The 19,770-nt window shown below is 44.6% G+C and overlaps 1 protein-coding gene across 1 annotated transcript in view; it reads right to left on the bottom strand.

Moving 5' to 3' along the window:
- Positions 1-19,432, bottom strand: part of aatkb (apoptosis-associated tyrosine kinase b) — a gene marked incomplete at its 5' end in the record, with an annotated part of 49,457 nt that extends 30,025 nt beyond the window's left edge. The window contains one exon of the mRNA XM_079237957.1: positions 19,351-19,432. Within this exon, the coding sequence (XP_079094083.1) occupies positions 19,351-19,432 (82 nt within the window). The remainder of the gene's footprint in view (positions 1-19,350) is intronic.
- Between the last annotated feature and the right edge of the window lie 338 nt (positions 19,433-19,770).

Here is a 19,770-nt window from a genome sequence, read left to right as displayed (position 1 = left end):
CTGTATTAAGCTACAATGTGACATTTTGTATCTTTTTTGGGTTGTTGGTGTGCCGCGGGATTTTTTTATTGTAGAAAATGTACCGCGGCTCAAAAAAGATTGAAGAACACCGGACTAATGGACGAGGCAGGGCCTCTCACACACTCTCACACACACACACACACACACACACACACACACACACACACACACACACACACACACACACACACACGCAGATGTTTATAAAGATCCAAACATGGTAACCAGATCGGGACACAAAGAAAAGTCTATGTCTGATGCAAATGTGACCTTCAGCGTCTCTTGAAGGTCGCCGTCCTGCACATTAAGTCACAGCAGAGCTTCAATGAAAGCCTCGTTTCTTGTTTCTCGTGTAAAAATGTATTAAATATATTCATGCTATTCACTGCCAAAGGTTTTCATTGTGTGGCTGGGAATTTCGGGCCAGCTTTAGCTGTCGGGCTAATGCTAGGTGAGGGATGTGAGCGACCTTGAGCCGCCTTCAGTGGAGGAATGCGCTGCCTGACGTCTTTTAGTTTTCTACCCTGTGAGAACAGTTTGACCTTTGGAATGAGGTGTATTATTTATGCCATCTATTAAAATAAAAAACATGTTCATGCAAAATATTTTGTATAACAAAATGAAAATAAAGTTTGATAAATTAATAAAAGTGTATATATATATTTGTAGTGTTCTTTAATGAAATAAGTATTTGAGGGGAAAAAAATATTAATTGAAACTTCACTTTCCCCATTTTGGACTGCAGAGCTCCGACTACGAGTTAAAATTGTTCTAAAAGGAAATATGATAACACGCAATAATGAAAAAATCTGATTTTAAGTCAATAAATAATTATCAACCCAATCACCAGCGGATAAAAACCCCACAACGCCTCATTGATGATGATGATGATGATGATGATGATGATGATGATGATGATGATGATGATGATGATGGTAGTGATGGTAGACAGATGGGCGGCGGGTCAGAGAAGGACAGTCTAAGCTGGAGGGCCAAAGAGGAACCAATCTGACCAACACATCTGCTGCTGAGCAAGGAACGCTGCAGGGGTCTTCATGTCAGACAGACAGGAAGCGCAACAGACAGACAGGAAGCTCAACAGACAGACAGACAGACAGACAGGAAGCTCAACAGACAGACAGACAGACAGACAGACAGACAAACAGACAGACAGGAAGCGCAACAGACAGACAGACAGACAGGAAGCTCAACAGACAGACAGGAAGCTCGACAGACAGACAGACAGAGCGACAGACAGACAGACAGACAGACAGACAGACAGACAGACAGACAGGAAGCTCAACAGACAGACAGACAGACATACAGACAGGAAGCTCAACAGACAGACAGACAGACAGACATACATACAGACATACAGACAGGAAACTCAACAGACAGACAGACAGACAGACAGACAGACAGACAGACAGACATACAGACAGGAAGCTCAACAGACAGACATACAGACAGGAAGCTCAACAGACAGACAGACAGACAGACAGACAGACATACATACAGACAGACAGACAGGAAGCTCAACAGACAGACAGACAGACAGACATACAGACAGGAAGCTCAACAGACAGACAGACAGACATACAGACAGGAAGCTCAACAGACAGACAGACAGGAAGCTTAACAGACAGACAGACAGGAAACTTAACAGACATACAGACAGACAGACATACAGACAGGAAGCTCAACAGACAGACAGACAGACATACAGACAGGAAGCTCAACAGACAGACAGACAGGAAGCTTAACAGACATACAGACAGACAGACAGACAGACAGACAGGAAGCTCAACAGACAGACAGACAGACAGGAAGCTCAACAGACATACAGACAGGAAGCTTAACAGACATACAGACAGACAGACAGACAGACAGGAAGCTCAACAGACAGACAGACAGACAGACAGACAGACAGGAAGCTCAACAGACATACAGACAGACATACAGACAGAAGCTCAACAGACAGACAGACAGACAGACAGACAGACAGACAGACAGACAGGAAGCTCAACAGACAGACAGGTTTGGTTTGTCATCACAGATCTGACGGTAAACAAAACCAAATGTCAGACTCAAGAACAGGCTTCATTTTATTTTCTCAATTTCGTTCAAGTCCTTTTAATCAACTGGTTTCCATGGTGACCGCTTCCCACAAATCCCGCTCATCCCTCCTGCCGAGACAGAGAGCAACGAGCCCCGACAGCAGAGAGGAAGCTCACCTGAATGAAACCCGTCAGAGGAACTGCTGAAATGCTTCTCGGCTGCTTTTAACCGGCCAACAGCCGACGTCGTCTAAAATGAGAACGTTTCGTCTTCTTCCTCTGGGCTCAATTCCTGATCCTCGTTTGATCTGGTTTCTCTTTGGGCGTCTACATTCACCATTGAATGCACCTTATTTACATCCAAACTACATATTTTACAGCAACACGGGTCACAACACGACAAACACCCAGCGGAGGCCATGTGGAATGTAAATGTACTCGACCACAAGGATGAACTCAACTAAAAACACATATTTTTCGACTACGCCTTGAATAAGGAAAGTAGCACCGTAGGAGCACTTTAGTTAAAAAACAGCCCATTTTAGGCCTCTGCACGAAAATGTCATCCCCAAACTAAAAAGGGTGTATCTCTGCAACCACTAGGGCTATTTTTTATTTTTTATGATTTAAAAAAAATTCAAAACAACCTATATGTTCCCGTAGACAAACAAACAAGCACACAAATCAACTGAATGAACAGATTATTTTTTTATCAAACTGTTTATCTAACTGTAGCAAGGCTCTGTTGTTTAATTTGATGTGCAACATCAATACATTTGCTTGTGATTCATACAGTTTTTATAACAATGTCTGCCATAGAGTCAACATTGGTTCCACGGTTTTCAACTTAATGTTACTTAATGATAGCACTTTGAAGTTGTACTTTCTTGATTCTTGTTGTTCTGAGTTTGTCCTCATGGTTGAATGCACTTATTGTAAGTCACTTTCACTAAAGATCCGGAGGATTAACTATTCAAATCCTGTCGGGAGTGAAGTCTTCCTTTCCGTGTGTCAGGCCCGCCCACGTTTAGTCACATGACACAGGAAGTGCATCCAGAGCCACTGACCGTGAAACACCTCGGCCGCATGATCTCTGCTCAGCGACCTCAGAGGAGAGTTCTGCAGATCACCTGCGTCGGCACTTCTGCTGTTTATTTCAGTGTGTGTGTGTGTGTGTGTGTGTGTGTGTGTGTGTGTGTGTGTGTGTGTGCTTCCCCTCCCCAGAGGATCCGCTGCCCAGAAAACCCCTCGGGCCCGTCTGGTTTATTCAGCGCACGGCTCCAGGACGTCCAGCGGTGGAACGGAGATAAATATATTTACTCTTTAATAAATGTATTTACTGCTGGGATTCAGTACAATATTTACAAGGTTTGTATTTGACGTTGCACGGCAGGGACCGGGCGACGAAATTGAGATTGTAGTGTGTTCCAATTTGCTTAGAAAAGAAAAGAACAGCTATATATGATATGTTATACATGGAGGGAGGGAAGAAGCTGCATTTCTAGTTTGAGAGACTTTCTGGTTTTAAATTCAACGAGATAAAACATTAATAATAAAATCCTCAAAGCTGCCAGCACTTTTCTTCCTACCGAGTATTTTTGTATTCTTAGTATTTGAAATTGAGTACATTAATTAATAGTATTGGATTGTTTTCGCTTACTGTCGTCATCATGGAGTGTTTTTCTACTTTTATTTGGGTCAAAAGATTTTAATTTGTCTTTAAGGCTCGAGTTCAAATTCCATCCTTTAATTTAGCATAACAACCTGACTGTCAATCAACATGTTCAGATTTCAATTTACAGGAATTCATAGTGAACATTCATGGCATTTTACAATATTTCCACGTATATATTCCACAATATATAAACGTGTGTGTGGCTGACACGCGTGTGCGGTCTGTTAAAGGTCACGAGAGGAGCGGCTTCCTCTCGCCCGCCACAACAAACGTGAATGTCGCTCCTTTGTCGGCCTTCATGTTCGCTCTCCATCTTAATACGACGGCGGTGTCCTCGGGGATGATGGCATGTGTGCGTGTGCATGTGCATGTGTGTGTGTGCGTGTGTGTGTGCGTGGGTTCACTGGCCACAGCTGAGGCTGCGTGTGAGGATGCACAGCAGTCATGTTGTGCTCTGCTTCACGTGGATGCTCACGTTGATGTAAGATGAATTGAGGATTCATATGTTTTTCGATATTTTCTGTGACACAGCTGTCATCGGTGTGATCGGTTTGGTCGGATGACGCCTTACTTGGACTGAAGAAACACAAACATGGTAAACAGGGTTGCAGCTGGATGAGATTGTTCACAGTATGACATCATTCTCATGAAAATATCTGTTTTAATCTGTTGTAGTGGACTCGGCTCATTCACATGACTAGTGGGATGGCTCACCATACGAGTGACAGTGTCCCTTTAAGAGCATTATTATCATCATCATTGTCATTATTATTATCATTGTATTATTGCTTTTATCATTATAACTTGTATTATTGTTGTTATCAATTACAATGACCCTTTAGAATGAGAACCGGATTTTAAACCTGATCAAAATACAAATTGCACTAAACATGAATGTTAGTTAAAAAAAACATGTTAGTTTACATGTTAACGGAACTATATCTTGTTAAATGAACTATTAAATTAAAAGAATACTGGTGCATTTGCATGCTAATATGCTAACACTGACAATGCTACCATGGTGATCTTTAACAGGTATAATGTTTAATATTGTCACCATCATACAATAATTCTAATAATGTAACATATGAAGAACGTAGTACTTAGTACCCCCCCCCCCCCCCCACCACACACACACACACACACACACACACACACACACACACACACACACACACACACACACACACACACACACACACACACACATATTAGGAATCCTTTAGATCTTGAATCTGTCGTGAAATTAATATTCAGTAAAGAGCCTTTGTAAAGACAATAGCTGGAGGATACCATTCAGAGTGATACGTAGTGAAAGCCTGGCCTTTATCAAGTCCTTGTAGCGGGGCGAGCAGCTCCGAAGCAAGGCATTGTGGGTCTACGGAGCGTGCAGCTCACGCGTAGCAAAGCTTTACAGGGACCAGTGAAGCGTGAAAAGAGCCACGGCGTGTGCATGCAGAAGAGAAACGACAAGTTGTAGAGGGCCACACAGAAAGGTTGTAAACAGGCAGGGACGTTACGTCACATGGTGCACCTTAGCTTAGCACGATAGCGCCACACCAACATGTCGTGATGTTTGTGTCTCTTCTATCAGTCGACTCAACGGAGAAAACACACACATCAGAGGCTGTGGAGCAAGGATTCAATTAGTCCTCCACGCTTATTACTTCTTCCTCCAGTCCTCCCTCTAAGTCCTTAATCTCTGACTTCTTCTTTTGTCCTCACTCGTTTTCTTTTCCTCCACTCACTATTCATTTAGCTTCTCTATCTCCTGTTTGTGGACGAGTCTCCCAGAGAGGAAGAGCGAGAGGCCGCTGGAGCAGAATTCATCTCTTCTTCCTCCGTCCCCAGCGGCACGGACCCACGCACTCAGATGCGACATCGCGCCACAGATGCAGGGGCAATTACATAACACACACACACACACATACACACACACACACACACACACACACACACACACACACACACACACACACACACACACACACAGACACAGGAGAGCAGCGCACGCAACGTGATCTCATATTTATACTCCTCATATTTTTTGGTTTTTCCTGCGTCATCGTTGTAGTCGCGGCCTCGGCCCTCATGAAGGTTTGGCCGTGTTGTGAAGCGCTCACGGTGAGCTTGAAGCAACACAACTACTTGGTTAGGGTTAGAATATATATATATATATATATATATATATATATATATATCAGGGTTTGGGGTTTAAATAAGTACATCTGTTACGTTACCGTAAAAGTCGGGTTATAAGCTGCTACTACCTTCGGTGGATGTCCCCGCTAGCTCCCCCCTGTAAGCCAGCTAGCACTGCTGCTAGCTCCCTGTTAGCTCCTCGCTAGCTCCCCGACAACCACCGAAGGTAGCGGGACCAGTCCCGGCTCGACGCCCGACTCGGGCAGCGGGGACGTGGACAGTAGCAGCAGCAGCGGGGAGCTAGCATCAGCGCTAGCTGGCTACAGCGGGGAGCTAGCGGTGAGCTAGCAGCAGCATAATAAGAATATATTTATATTTATAGCCGCAGAGTGTATTCAAATTAAGTAAAATTAGATAAACAGTAGATAGTGCAAAATGCAAGTATGTATGGTACAGTGATGAATTACAGTGATGAATACAGAGGAACTAGCAAGCGGCAAGCAAGCCGTATTGCTGTCGGCAGGAATGTTTTCCTGTAGCGGTCCTTCTTCCAGCGGAGCGTGAGGAACCTCTTGGAGAAAGTGCTCCTCTGGCCCTGCAGCAGGTGGTAGAGAGGGTGGTCATATACATATATATATATATATATATACATATATATACCCTGCAGCAGGTGGTAGAGAGGGTGGTCCAGGTTGTTCAATATGGACAAAAGTTTCTTCAGCGTCCTCCTCTCCACCACCTGCTCCAGAAACTCCTGCTAGCCGATGATGGAGCCGGCCTTCTTAACGAGCTTGTTAAGTCTGTTGGTGTCACCGGCTCCAATGCTGCTCCCCAGCAGACGATGGAGAAGTACAGGGCGCTGGCCACAACCGACTGGTAGAACATCTCCAGCATCTTGCTGCACACATTAAAGGATCGAAGCTTCCTCAGGAAAAAGAGTCGACTCATCCCCTTCTTGTACACAGCGTTGATGTTGGCCTTCCAGTTCAGTCGGCTGTCGATGGAAACACCAGGTACCTGTACTCCTCCATGTGATGAGACACCAGGTACCTGTACTCCTCCTCCTTGTGATGAGACACCAGGTACCTGTACTCCTCCTCCATGTGATGAGACACCAGGTACCTGTACTCCTCCTCCTTGTGATGAGACACCAGGTACCTGTACTCCTCCATGTGATGAGACACCAGGTACCTGTACTCCTCCATGTGATGAGACACTAGGTACCTGTACTCCTCCTCCATGTGATGAGACACCAGGTACCTGTACTCCTCCATGTGATGAGACACCAGGTACCTGTACTCCTTCTCCATGTGATGGAGACACCAGGTACCTGTACTCCTCCATGTGATGAGACACCAGGTACCTGTACTCCTCCATGTGATGAGACACCAGGTACATGTACTCCTTCTCCATGTGATGGAGACACCAGGTACCTGTACTCCTCCACTATGTGATGAGACACCAGGTACCTGTACTCCTCCACTATGTGATGAGACACCAGGTACATGTACTCCTTCTCCATGTGATGGAGACACCAGGTACCTGTACTCCTCCACCATGTGATGAGACACCAGGTACCTGTACTCCTCCACCATGTGATGAGACACCAGGTACCTGTACTCCTCCATGTGATGGAGACACCAGGTACCTGTACTCCTCCACTATGTGATGAGACACCAGGTACCTGTACTCCTCCATGTGATGAGACACCAGGTACCTGTACTCCTCCATGTGATGAGACACCAGGTACCTGTACTCCTCCACTGTGTGATGAGACACCAGGTACCTGTACTCCTCCACCATGTGATGAGACACCAGGTACCTGTACTCCTCCACTGTGTCCACATCCTCTCCCAGAACACTCAGAGGACTCGGAGCTGTTGTCTTCCTCCTGAAGTCCACCACCATCTCTCTGGTCTTGGCCACGTTCAGAAGCAGGTGATTCTCGCCGGCCCACTCCACAAAGTCACTCACCACTGCCCTGTCCTCCTCCTCCCGTCCATCCCTAATACACCCGACCACTGCAGAGTCATCAGAGAACTTCTGCAGATGGCATGACTCTGTGTTGTACTGGAAGTCAGTGGTGTACAGGGTGAACAGGAAGGGAGACAGAACAGTTCCCTGTGGGGCTCCAGCATCACTGACCACCGTCCCAGACAGCACACGGCCCATTCTGACAAACTGTGGTCTGCCTGTGAGGTAGTCAGTGATCCAGGAGACGGTGGACGAGTCTACCCCCACCACCCGCAGCTTCTCACCCAGTAGCAGTGGTTGGATGGTGTTGAATGCACTGGAGAAGTCAAAGAAAGTGACTCTCACAGAGACACCGGTACATCCAGGTGTACTGAGCTCGTTGCAGCAGGTAGATGATGGCGTCGTCCACTCCCACATGAGGCTGGTAAGCAAATTGTAGAGCAAATACAGTCAATGGTGAAAACATAAGCATGGCACGATGACACAAAAATGAAGAAAACTATAAAAACTATAATGTTTTACAGAACCATGCTCATAAACCTGCAAATAATGATTTCAGAGTACCGTGGCATGTGGATGTGTTTGTTGACTGCAGTGTTGTCACCATTACAGCAAGAAAGAAAGGAGGTCGTATGACACAGACGACTTCCCCGTCTGGGAGATGACACTTTGTTGGAAGGAAGCTGCATCGCTGGATGCAGTCAGCTCCTTTGAATACCAACAAACCATCACTGCAGGTGGAAAAAGTATGGAAGCCCGTTTCCACCACAAAAATGTGACTTTTAACTCATATTTTCGATGGGAAAAACGGTCTTCCATATGAAAAAAAAGACAGACTTTTGGGGAAATTCCGCCTCACTGGAACAGTTCGAGTGTCGTGGTATTTTGTTGTTTTTATCCTGCACATTTGCATAACAACAGCTTTTTAAACCAATCGAGTGTCTTCGCTTTTGAAAAGGCCGGCGCATGAAGACCGCGGCGCCTTTTCAAGTATTAATTGAGAGACGCTGGCCAGGTTTGTCTGCCGTGATTATGCTCCAGCACAGGGAGCAGATCCTCTCCAAAGAAAACCCCCTGCTGTGCACTGGTTTCGAAGCCCGGTTGCCATGGAGACACTTTTAGTATATCAGTATGTGTGGCAGCATGCAAAATTGCTTTAAGGTCGGGAACAATATGCATTTGAAGTAATAATGTAGTTCTACCTGTTCAGAGCTGGAATAATAATAATGTGTGATGAACACGTGCAGCTGCTTTATATAACTGCCATCATCTGATCCGAAATGATGGGATCAGTGCACACACACTGAATGTATACTCTATGAACACAACACTAGAAAGGGTTCCCGAGAAACGTTGTGATTCATTTTTCATGTTCACTGTTCATGGTTTCTTACGTAACCAGTTTGAAAAAGCAGCGGTTGAACTGGGCCAGTCCTGTCACGTCTGGTTTATACCAGCATCCATACTTCTGATTCAGTGCCGTGCTGCCGAGTGAACGTCGGTACCCATGTCTGATTTTAAAACTTTATTGCACTAATCAATGTTTTTAACGTGCAATGTTAAAGGGGTCTGATGGCTGACTGAGCAACCAATAAGCGGAACTGACCATATATGGAGTGAGGAGGAGTGACGTAGAGACGCCGTATACGTCTCTGGTGTCGACCTGTCAATCACCTCTTAGCCCCGCCCCTAAAGCATCCCCTGCTTTATGGTCTGTTTGACTCTAAATGACCATAATTTACTAAATGAACATCATGCTGTATTGAAGAAGACTTGAAACTAGAGATTGAGACATAAACTCATGTTTACAATGTTTACTGAGGGAATACATCAAGAGAAGTAGAGTCACTTATATAGACTTCTATACAACCAGAGGAGTCGCCCCCTGGTGGTCAGGAGAGAGAATACAAGTTGTAAGAATTCCACATCGGCTTCACTCGGCAGTACCAGAGGTTTCCCTCCTGGTCAAAACATAACCAAAACCAACACAGAGAAAACTCAATCCGATGAAAGCTCTTCGTTGTTAGAGACTTCAGTTTCTAGTCACAGTGCAAATCCCTGAGCCTGTAGGTGGTACAAACAATGGCAACACTCACTGCCCTCCACCATTCATACTATCAAGATGGCATTTCATTTGCTTTCAAGTCCCTCTCGTAAACATTGAGTCCGTGCTTTAAGTGGAAATCTCTCCCATTTGTTGATGCCCCTTTCAAACCACTTGTGTACTGCACGTTCATACAAACCATTTATTTATTTTCCTCCCTCTATCCATTATGTTCCTTCTCCACATGCTTTAGGATGGCATTAACATGTCTTGCCAAAAAGAACATTGAAATTGTGAAATGAACTTGAGATGCGGCCAACACTAGAAACTGGAGCAAATGCTGTCGCACAATGTGCACTTACACATCCGCCCCCACACGGGAACGACAGCTCCCTTTTCTTGCTCGTTTACCTCTGAAACCGACTTGTGCAAATAGAGTATGTGCATACACACACACACGCACACACACACACACACACACACACACACACACACACACACACACACACACAGGCGTGCACACGCGCAGACCGTCACGTGCACAAGACAAACGACGCATCAGAGTCAGAGTTATGAGCGTCCCCTCGCCCTCCATCGCAGCATGAATAACCAAACTGCTCCAGCTGCAGCGGCTTCACGTGGGGCGTCTGCGACTCACGTGTGAATTATAATGAAGGGAGAGAGAGAGAGAGAGAGAGAGAGAGAGAGACTTGTTTTATTGACTCGCTCAGACCTTGATCGGTCTGAGAGTTCTGAAACGCTGAATTGGCCTTTAATGAACAACAGCACGGATTCAGTGAGATGTGTTGCCGTGGAGACGCTCTGTGGGAGTATCCGCTGTGTTATAACTACTGACGCATGTGGCGGCGTATCAGCTGTGTGGGCGCTGCGCAGATCCAACGCGTTTACAAAGTGGATCTCTGCAGGTACAACAATGACGTGTACTAATGCACATATATATATATATATATATATATATATATATATATATATATATATATATATATATATATATATATATATACATATACACTTTTAATATTTGCTCAACACAACATTTAGAGCGTACGTGACTCCACACGGCTCTCAACATGGCAATGGCTGAGCTAATGGTGCTAACAGCTAACAGAGCTAACAGAGCCAACAACACAAACAGAGCTAACATTGCTAACAGGACTAACAGAGCTAACAGATCCAACAGCGCAAACTGAGCTAACAGCCCAAACAGAGCTAACAGCGCTAACAGCACAAACAGAGCTAACAGCGATAACAGAGCTAACAGAGCTAACAAATCGAACAGAGCAAACAGATCTAACAGCACAAACAGAGATAACAGCGCTAACAGCGCTAACAGCACTAACAGAGCTATTCGGGCTAACAGTGTGAAATGGGAACCGGATGGTGGGCGCTACGCTTCCACGGAAACGCCGTCGGTCCGGTCAGCGTCATCGGCTGTAACAGGCGCTAACCAGCGGTGCACGCTCACGTGCGCCAACGTGCACTAACATGCACACGGCCGACCGGCAATGTCAACAAAGCGTTAGCAACACACACAGACTCCATATGTCTTTTCAAAGACAACAGCTGTTTGCTGCTACATTAATTAACATTAGCACCTTTAAACATTTTCAGAGACTGAGATCCTACTGGGATCAAAATGTGGTCGATATTTAAATAAAATAGTGTTGTGATAAAAGTTCAGAACAAATGAACAGTTTACACAACTACAGGTCATTTTGACTGATCTCTGCATCAGTAATCTCATTCTCAAAGTGAGCTGTTAAATAAAGTGCTTAAAGTGGTAGAAACATTCTTGCTAAAGTCCATTAATACGATAAATACAGCTGGAATGTATTGTGGTGCACAGTCTCCTACACATTTACATTCCAGACCACCAAACCGCATTCTCCATTGCACTTTGCGCATTACGGACACAGTGTTTACCAGTTTTGAACTGAAATTGAAAGAGAGAAAAAAAACACAAAAACGCTACAAAAATCCTCATTGTTCTGCTTCAAATTACTATAAAAAGTCAACAAAACAAAACGTAACAAAAAAGCTTGGTTAGGTTCTGGCTCATAAATCAAGCATCATTTTACCTGTTTGTTTTTTTTTACGTGATATTTAGGAGACAGGGCTGCAATCAGAATGCCATTTCATATCTCTCTCTCTCTCTCTCTCTCTCTCTCTCTCTCTCTTTCTCTCTCTCTCTCTCTCTCTCTCTCTCTCTCTCTCTCTCTCTCTCTCTCTCTCTCTCTCTCACACTTGTAGTCTGAACCAATCAGCCCATTTCTCAGCCAGCCGAGCGTGGCCAGCGATGAATCCCCTTAAATCACCGGCTTAACAGCCTGCTGTGATACTGCAAAGACTGGGAGGCCGTCCAGAGCATGGAGATGGATGGATACAACTATATATATATATATATATATATACATATATGTTAACAAAGAGAGAAACAGGGAAGACACAGACAGCTCCACTAAAGAGGAAACAAAAGACACGTTTATGATTTCAAAACGAAAGAGGACCCGAGCAGCATCAACTTAAATCACCAACTGTCAACATTCAACATTGATGAGATCAGCGCTCCACTCTGTGACTCTGCTGTCCTCCAGTCCAGTGACCATCCTCTCTTCCTCTCTCGTGCAAACAGACTAAACAGAGCCGAGACGATCGCTGGACGTCTCTCCACAGCCGATCGATTTGCCATTAATGCCTCAGCTGAGAGGCCAAAAAGGAACCAGGAAATGAAATTATTCCATAATTACATAGGTGGGCAAAGTAATAAAATAAATAATAGCTTGCAAATTGTTTTATCTTGAGGCAACTTATTGGAGTGATGAGTGAGGCGGCCAGAGTGGATTTCAGTTGTTTTGAAGAGTTTAGGCTCTGAAGGAAACAGAGAGAAGGATGGAAGCGATGAGACAAGGCATCAATAACAATTATGTGTATTGTGACATAGAAACAGTGGCACCACTCTAACGGCCATATGATGCATTATGATCATACTTGGGGTTCAGTATAATCTGTATGCTTTAGAAAAATAATCCTAAAACACATTAAAGAGCATTTTATAATTACTTATATGGTCAAATCAAGTTTCATAGTACTTCATATTTGCTGATCACTCACTGATCATAGAATATCATATTTTTCATCGTTGTTATTAGGGCTGCAACAACGAATTGATAAAATCGATAAAAATCAATTATAAAAAGTGTTGGCAACAAATTTCATTATCGATTCGTTGTGAGCGGAGCAGAGCAACTGGCCGGCCAGCGTTTCTGAGATTGGAGTGAGACACGAGAAAAGCTGAGGTCGTGATCATCTTGTTTTTAATGGAAGCTAGTTAGCTTGCTATCGCGTTAGCTAACGTGTTTGGGTTGTGTATTGTCGTTAAAGTTATGTTCCGTTTCAGTTCAGTCTTGCTTGTAAAAAACGTAACGTGGTGAAACATGCCGTCACCCCCCGGTCTGGTTCAGTTCACCAGTCACTCGTTAACGTTAAACCGGAACACCGGAGGATCTGATGAAGGTTTTTTTTTTTTTTTACTCAAAGTAGAATGAAGCAAATCACGTCGTTGGGCTTAGCCAACAACGTGACGTCGTGGTCATAAGAGACCCAGAATGAAAGAGTTTAAGGAAGAGGACGCTCTATATGGAGCAGTACAGCTTCCCTCTGTCCAGTATTTCATACATATTGATAACGCAGGGTATGTAAATGCAGCCTCTGAAGGGATCAATTACAGTAAAAAGGGCTCACATTTGGCAGATGTAAAGCATATATGTTTATGTTTTTAGTGTTAGTCCATTTTGTTGTTTTAATTAACAGCTCAGGGATGTTCAAGGAGCAACCTGTTTGTGCACTTTCTGAAGATGTTTTGCACTGTCACTTCTGGTTTGAATAAAGGGTTGGAAATGAACGCTTTTTTTTTTTTTTTAATCCGATTCATCGATTAATCGAAAAAATAATCAACCGATTAATCGATTATTAAAATAATCGTTAGTTGCAGCCCTAGTTGTTATACATGATCATCTTTTTATAACGAGTTATGTTCAGTTATAATGTGATTATAAGTCACTAAATGCTACATTTGTTTTTAAAATCTTGCATTGATTTAATGATACTTTTCACCTTCACTATTTTTTATTGACATTTAAAATGTTTTGTGAGGAATTAACTGCATCATGAACACGTGAAGCCTCACTTTTTTTTTTTTTTTTAGGACTTTGAAACACTGGATGTGAACAAAACTCATGGGACCGTGACTCGTGAATATCATCACAGTCCTGCGCGTCCAAATGCCACAATGCAGTCGTACACTGTGAGGAAAAAAGATCTTTCCTAAATGTAACGACCCGGCTCACGAGCTGTCCGTGGTGCTGGAACACCAACATGGCCGCTTTAATGCGGGAAAGCACTCACACTCCCTCCTGTGCTCCATCTCTCTCAGCGGGCTCAGAGGAAACATCCCCATTAGGCCTCGCTGTAAACAACAAGACCTCTCTGATCAAACACAAGATCCGCTGTGAGATGTTGTGGCCCGATTGGGGCCACGTTGGAGGGGCCAGGCTGGTAAACATTGCTCAAGGGCCCCACGGCAGAGAGCCTGCATCAGAGATCAGAGCCTGAAGCTCGCTGCAATCTCCTGTATGTGAGGATTAGGAGATAAAACAACACGTTTTGACTCCTGTTGTAATGAAACTCAAGCGTCAGAGTTCTATCATCATCATCATCATCATCATCATCATCATCATCATCATCATCATCATCGTCATCAGTGTGTTACTGCTGGTAGTAATATATAAAAGGCTTGTGATCAGGGCCATGTGAGCACGCTTCAGCAGAAAGAGCTTGAATTTTGAGAAACATTGCTTTTTTAGAACTTTTAGAACCAAAAATACAACTCCCCAAAAAACAGATGCCACATCCACATGAAACAGAATAAGTCTTGAGTTCCAGTTTGGGATCTACAGATAAGAGACGACATGTTTAATATCCCCAACATGTTCCTGAGAGGTTAAACACTAAGACATACAATAAATAAACGTACTGCAGAAAAAAAATGGAAATAAATCTGAAACACTATAAGTTTCATCAGTAAAAGTAAAGAAAATAACCCTAAATGGATTTCCACATGAATCATGACACTGAAATACAACAACCATTCAGAAAACGGCTCATCATTATTTATATTGTTGATTCATCTGAAGGATTATTTTCTCAATTCATCAATCAGAAAGAGCATGAAATCGCTCTTTGGCAACGCATGGATGTGGTAATATAGTAAAACGAATATAAACACATTGTATGGACTCTGGAGTACTGGAGTAATTGAAAGTGTAGTTTCCTCATTAAACAGTGAAGATAATTAGTGGTATTATCTGATAGAGTATAAGACAGTAACAAGAGAAGTATTGATCGGAGATGTTCGATAAAGCTCGTCTGTTTTAGAGACGCTGAGCGGCAGAAGCAAAGCAGTGAACCGCTCTGTTGTACAAGCTTCATTGATGTAAGGCTTTGTGTTGTGTGTTTGTGTTGTGTGTGTTTGTGTGGGAAAAGGGACATTTACGTCCCTTTTCCACTCACTTTAATCACTCAAATGAGCGCCAACAGAAGCAGAGACCGTTGAGAAGGAGTCAGGCCCTTCAACCAAATGAGTTTTTGTACAATCAGAGGCTCTATATTCTCCAGACACACACACACACACACACACACACACACACACACACACACACACACACACACACACACACACACACAAAGAGGCTCACTTATGGGAACGATTATGTTCTGAACACGCTGTTCTACAGAAACCGACCAAAACAAAACAAACCCTGCTGGCGAATGTTCACAACCAGTGTGGATCAGACGAGTGTCGGGGGCTTGTTCCTGACGGGAGGTTTTCGGAGGTGTGGATCAAGCTTTTAGAGGGTGTTCAATTGCTGTCAATGGCAGGAATCCAAATTCACAGCCACATCTTTTTGCCCTCCACTTCACCATTTATTCCGCGAGCTTTCCTTTTAGTCAAAACATGCCCATCTACTGTCTCTTCTCAAGTGGTTTCCTCTGTTCCTCAATCAAATCTCATCTCTGACTGTGACCTATAGTGAGATACAGAACCCAACGGCCCCTCTCCTCTGGGTTTACCTGCTCAAGGAGCTCCACGCCCTCGTCCTCCGAGCACCTGAACCCGGTGGTTTAGCGATAGTCCGGAGAAAGGGAAGTCCGGCGGGCTTTCAAGCGACCCGTGTTTGCCTTTGTGTCCGTGCAATGAGAGCGAGCCTCTGTCTGCGCAGACAGGAGCGCTGAGAGATGAGAAATGGATAACCTGGGGCCGGGAAACCAGCCAGCACTGCCGGGCAGTGATGTCATCCCTAGACCCGCCCCCTGTACGCAGCGGTCATCACAAGAGGAAGATCCCAGCTATCGGACAAGCACCTTCCTTCCTTTCTCTCTCTCCTTTTTCAATCTGTTGTTGTTGTTGTTTTTTCTGCTTTGGCATCCTTTCATTTTCTTTTCCTCGCATCCGCCTCCCTTCATCAAAGTCATCTCCGACAAACACAAACTAGATATGAAATATGAGACGACCTAGTGGCTCCAGCTCTGTCGTCAACATATCACCTTTCCAAAAAGAAAAATGATAATGTGTGAGTCTGCAACTGCCAATTATTTAGTCTATAAAGAAAATGGTGCAAAGTGCCCATCTCAAGGTCCCAGGACCGAAGTTGACATTTTCAAAAAGCTTGTTTTTTTCTGATATTCAGACATCCAGATAAATTATTACATTTTGATAAAAATTTGAAGACCAAGAAAATCAGAAAATGCACCAACAAGATCATTTTTGAAATAGTTTGTTTTCTGTCAATAAACTTGTTTCAGCTCTATACTTGTGCAGTTAAAAAAATAAAAAATATTAGAACCAACAACAAACAGAAATGAACCATAACACTAAATAAAACCCCATGACTGCTGTCTATTTACTCCTAAATCATCATGGGTGTATTCTTTAAAGCGGAGGAGAAAGCTGTGGAGCATCAACTGGACGTCACACAGTGAGCGGTAGATTTGGGGATAAAGTGTGTAAAATGATGTCCAGAACAAGAGAGTGTTTATGAGACTGTCTGCTGAATGAGATACTTGAAGTGGGAGATAAGCTTGTGGTCTAAAGGACAAAAGTATGTTCACGAGTGTTTCAATGAGAGGTGACTCACGCGCTCAACATACTAGAAGAAGATTCAGTTAGCTTCAATAGTCCAAGGCAAAGAGACAAGCTTTTGAAATGATTCCTGCGATATTAGATACGTAATATGTCCAATATATGAAGTGTGATATTTGGAAAGCGTGTCTCAATACAGGAGGTGTGACCAGAGTCATGTTTCTAGAATGAAGCTGGACATCTGGGTCTAAAAATGATCCCAAATTATTTCAGCACCTTGGTCAGCTCCATGGCAACAACTGCTGGGAGTTCATTTAATGTGTAAAGTCTATTTATTGGTAAATCACTCCAAGCTAGACTCCATCTGGAGTTCCTCGTCTCTCCAGTTTCAAACATAAATAATCAGAGAGTTCACCATCTTCTTCACGTCTCGTTGCCTTTCTGTGCGTATACAAGTATCTGTGTTCATTTAACTTCTTCCGATGATGCTCAGACTTTAGTTTTTAATCTGTAAAGTATTGTTGTTGTTGTTTTATGTATTAAATCCACTGCCGCTGCCATCTTGTCCTGATCACCATCAAAAGAGACATTTGATCTCCATCTGGTGAAACTAAATACAATCCATGAACACAACGGGCAGGTGAAGGTCTATTGGAACACCAGCAAAGACAAAGCAACCAATTTATATATAAATAGAACATTTTAATGATAAAATGGAAGAGTTGTGTCCATGCTGTTGTGTGGTTTGAAGACACGGAGCAACAAACAAACGAGACCAAGGACAGAATGAAAAGCTTCTGCTTCTTGTTCGGCGCTGCAGAGACTAAACCTGGACAGGAGAAGGAAGTGGAACAGGACAGGAGGCTTTATGGAAGGAAGTGGAACAGGACAGGAGGCTTTATGGAAGGATGTGGAACAGGGCAGGGGGCTTTATGGAAGGAAGTGGAACAGGGCAGGAGGCTTTATGGAAGGAAGTGGAACAGGGCAGGTGGCTTTATGGAAGGAAGTGGAACAGGGCAGGAGGCTTTATGGAAGGAAGTGGAACAGGGCAGGAGGCGTTATGGAAGGAAGCGGAACAGGGCAGGAGGCTTTATGGAAGGAAGTGGAACAGGACAGGAGGCATTATGGAAGGAAGTGGAACAGGACAGGAGGCATTATGGAAGGAAGTGGAACAGGACAGGAGGCTTTATGGAAGGAAGTGGAACAGGACAGGAGGCATTATGGAAGGAAGTGGAACAGGGCAGGAGGCTTTATGGAAGGAAGTGGAACAGGGCAGGAGGCTTTATGGAAGGATGTGGAACAGGACAGGAGGCGTTATGGAAGGAAATGGAACAGGGCAGGAGGCTTTATGGAAGGAAGTGGAACAGGGCAGGAGGCTTTATGGAAGGATGTGGAACAGGGCAGGAGGCTTTATGGAAGGATGTGGAACAGGGCAGGAGGCTTTATGGAAGGATGTGGAACAGGGCAGGAGGCTTTATGGAAGGATGTGGAACAGGGCAGGGGGCTTTATGGAAGGAAGTGGAACAGGGCAGGAGGCTTTATGGAAGGATGTGGAACAGGGCAGGAGGCATTATGGAAGGAAGTGGAACAGGGCAGGAGGCTTTATGGAAGGATGTGGAACAGGGCAGGGGGCTTTATGGAAGGATGTGGAACAGGGCAGGGGGCTTTATGGGACATAGGAAGGCAGGAGAGACCCACATACGCGTTTTCAGGGGATTAAAACAAACACCGGGATTTAAAAACAGGCTTCTGTGTTCATGTCCTCTGAAGATGCTCAACTCCATTTGCATTAGCTGTTTGGGAAAAACGAGAGAGACGGGAACGCCGGGAGACTGCTGCACCTTTTGGTTGCCATAGGAACCACTTGAATGACAGGCCAGTAGCTGCTTATGCTGCATAATGATAAAACATATAGCCGTTCCCTCTGCATCGATATTTCATGGTTATTCCACGATGGACGTGAGAAACAAGGAGGAAATCTCCCACAATCCTCCTCTTTGCAGCGCTAATTGGACACCGAGCTACACGCGCCTGCTCCAATTAGAGGAAGCCTGTTTTTGTTCCCACAATTCACCTTGATATGCTTTGCACCTTTACACCTCAAAGCTGCATGTTTATGAACTTCATAAAATAACACAATTAGGCCGTAATTTACATGATGTACACGCACACACACGCACGGACACGGCCCCGATAGCGCTCATGCAGAAGCAGCGTTACGCAACAGTCCACACTAACAGCATTATTCCGGGATGTCAGCAGCGGAATGTCGGCTCACCTGAGCTGAAGTGGGAGCTGAGGGCAAAGCCGGGGCTGAGCGCCACCGAGGATGACGTCACCAGCAGCAGCAGCGTCTTCATATCGGCGATGATGTTAAAAATGCAATGTAGAAAGTACAGCAGCGGGGCTCGGGAGGCAGAGAGCTAGGAGACAGGGCTTCTTGAGCACAGCTTGGTTTCCTCTCGCGGTCTCTGCGCGCGCCGCTCCATCTCAACCCCGGCGCGATGTCGACAGGACGCGGGCAGACACGCGCTCCTCCTCGGTGTGAAGTCACCGCAGCCCGAGGCCGCTGGGTTTCTATCTTCCTCCTGAACTCTTCAGTGGAGACTGCCGCTGCGGAGGCGCAGGAGGAGGAGGAGGAAGAGGAGGAGGAGGAGGAGGAAGAGGGTGAGGAGGAAGGTGGGTGGGTGGACGACAC

This window comes from Taurulus bubalis (assembly GCF_910589615.1).
Source record: "Taurulus bubalis genome assembly, chromosome: 2".
In the NCBI taxonomy this organism is placed as follows: Eukaryota; Metazoa; Chordata; class Actinopteri; order Perciformes; family Cottidae; genus Taurulus; species Taurulus bubalis.
This window is presented reverse-complemented; position numbering and strand designations above follow the sequence as displayed.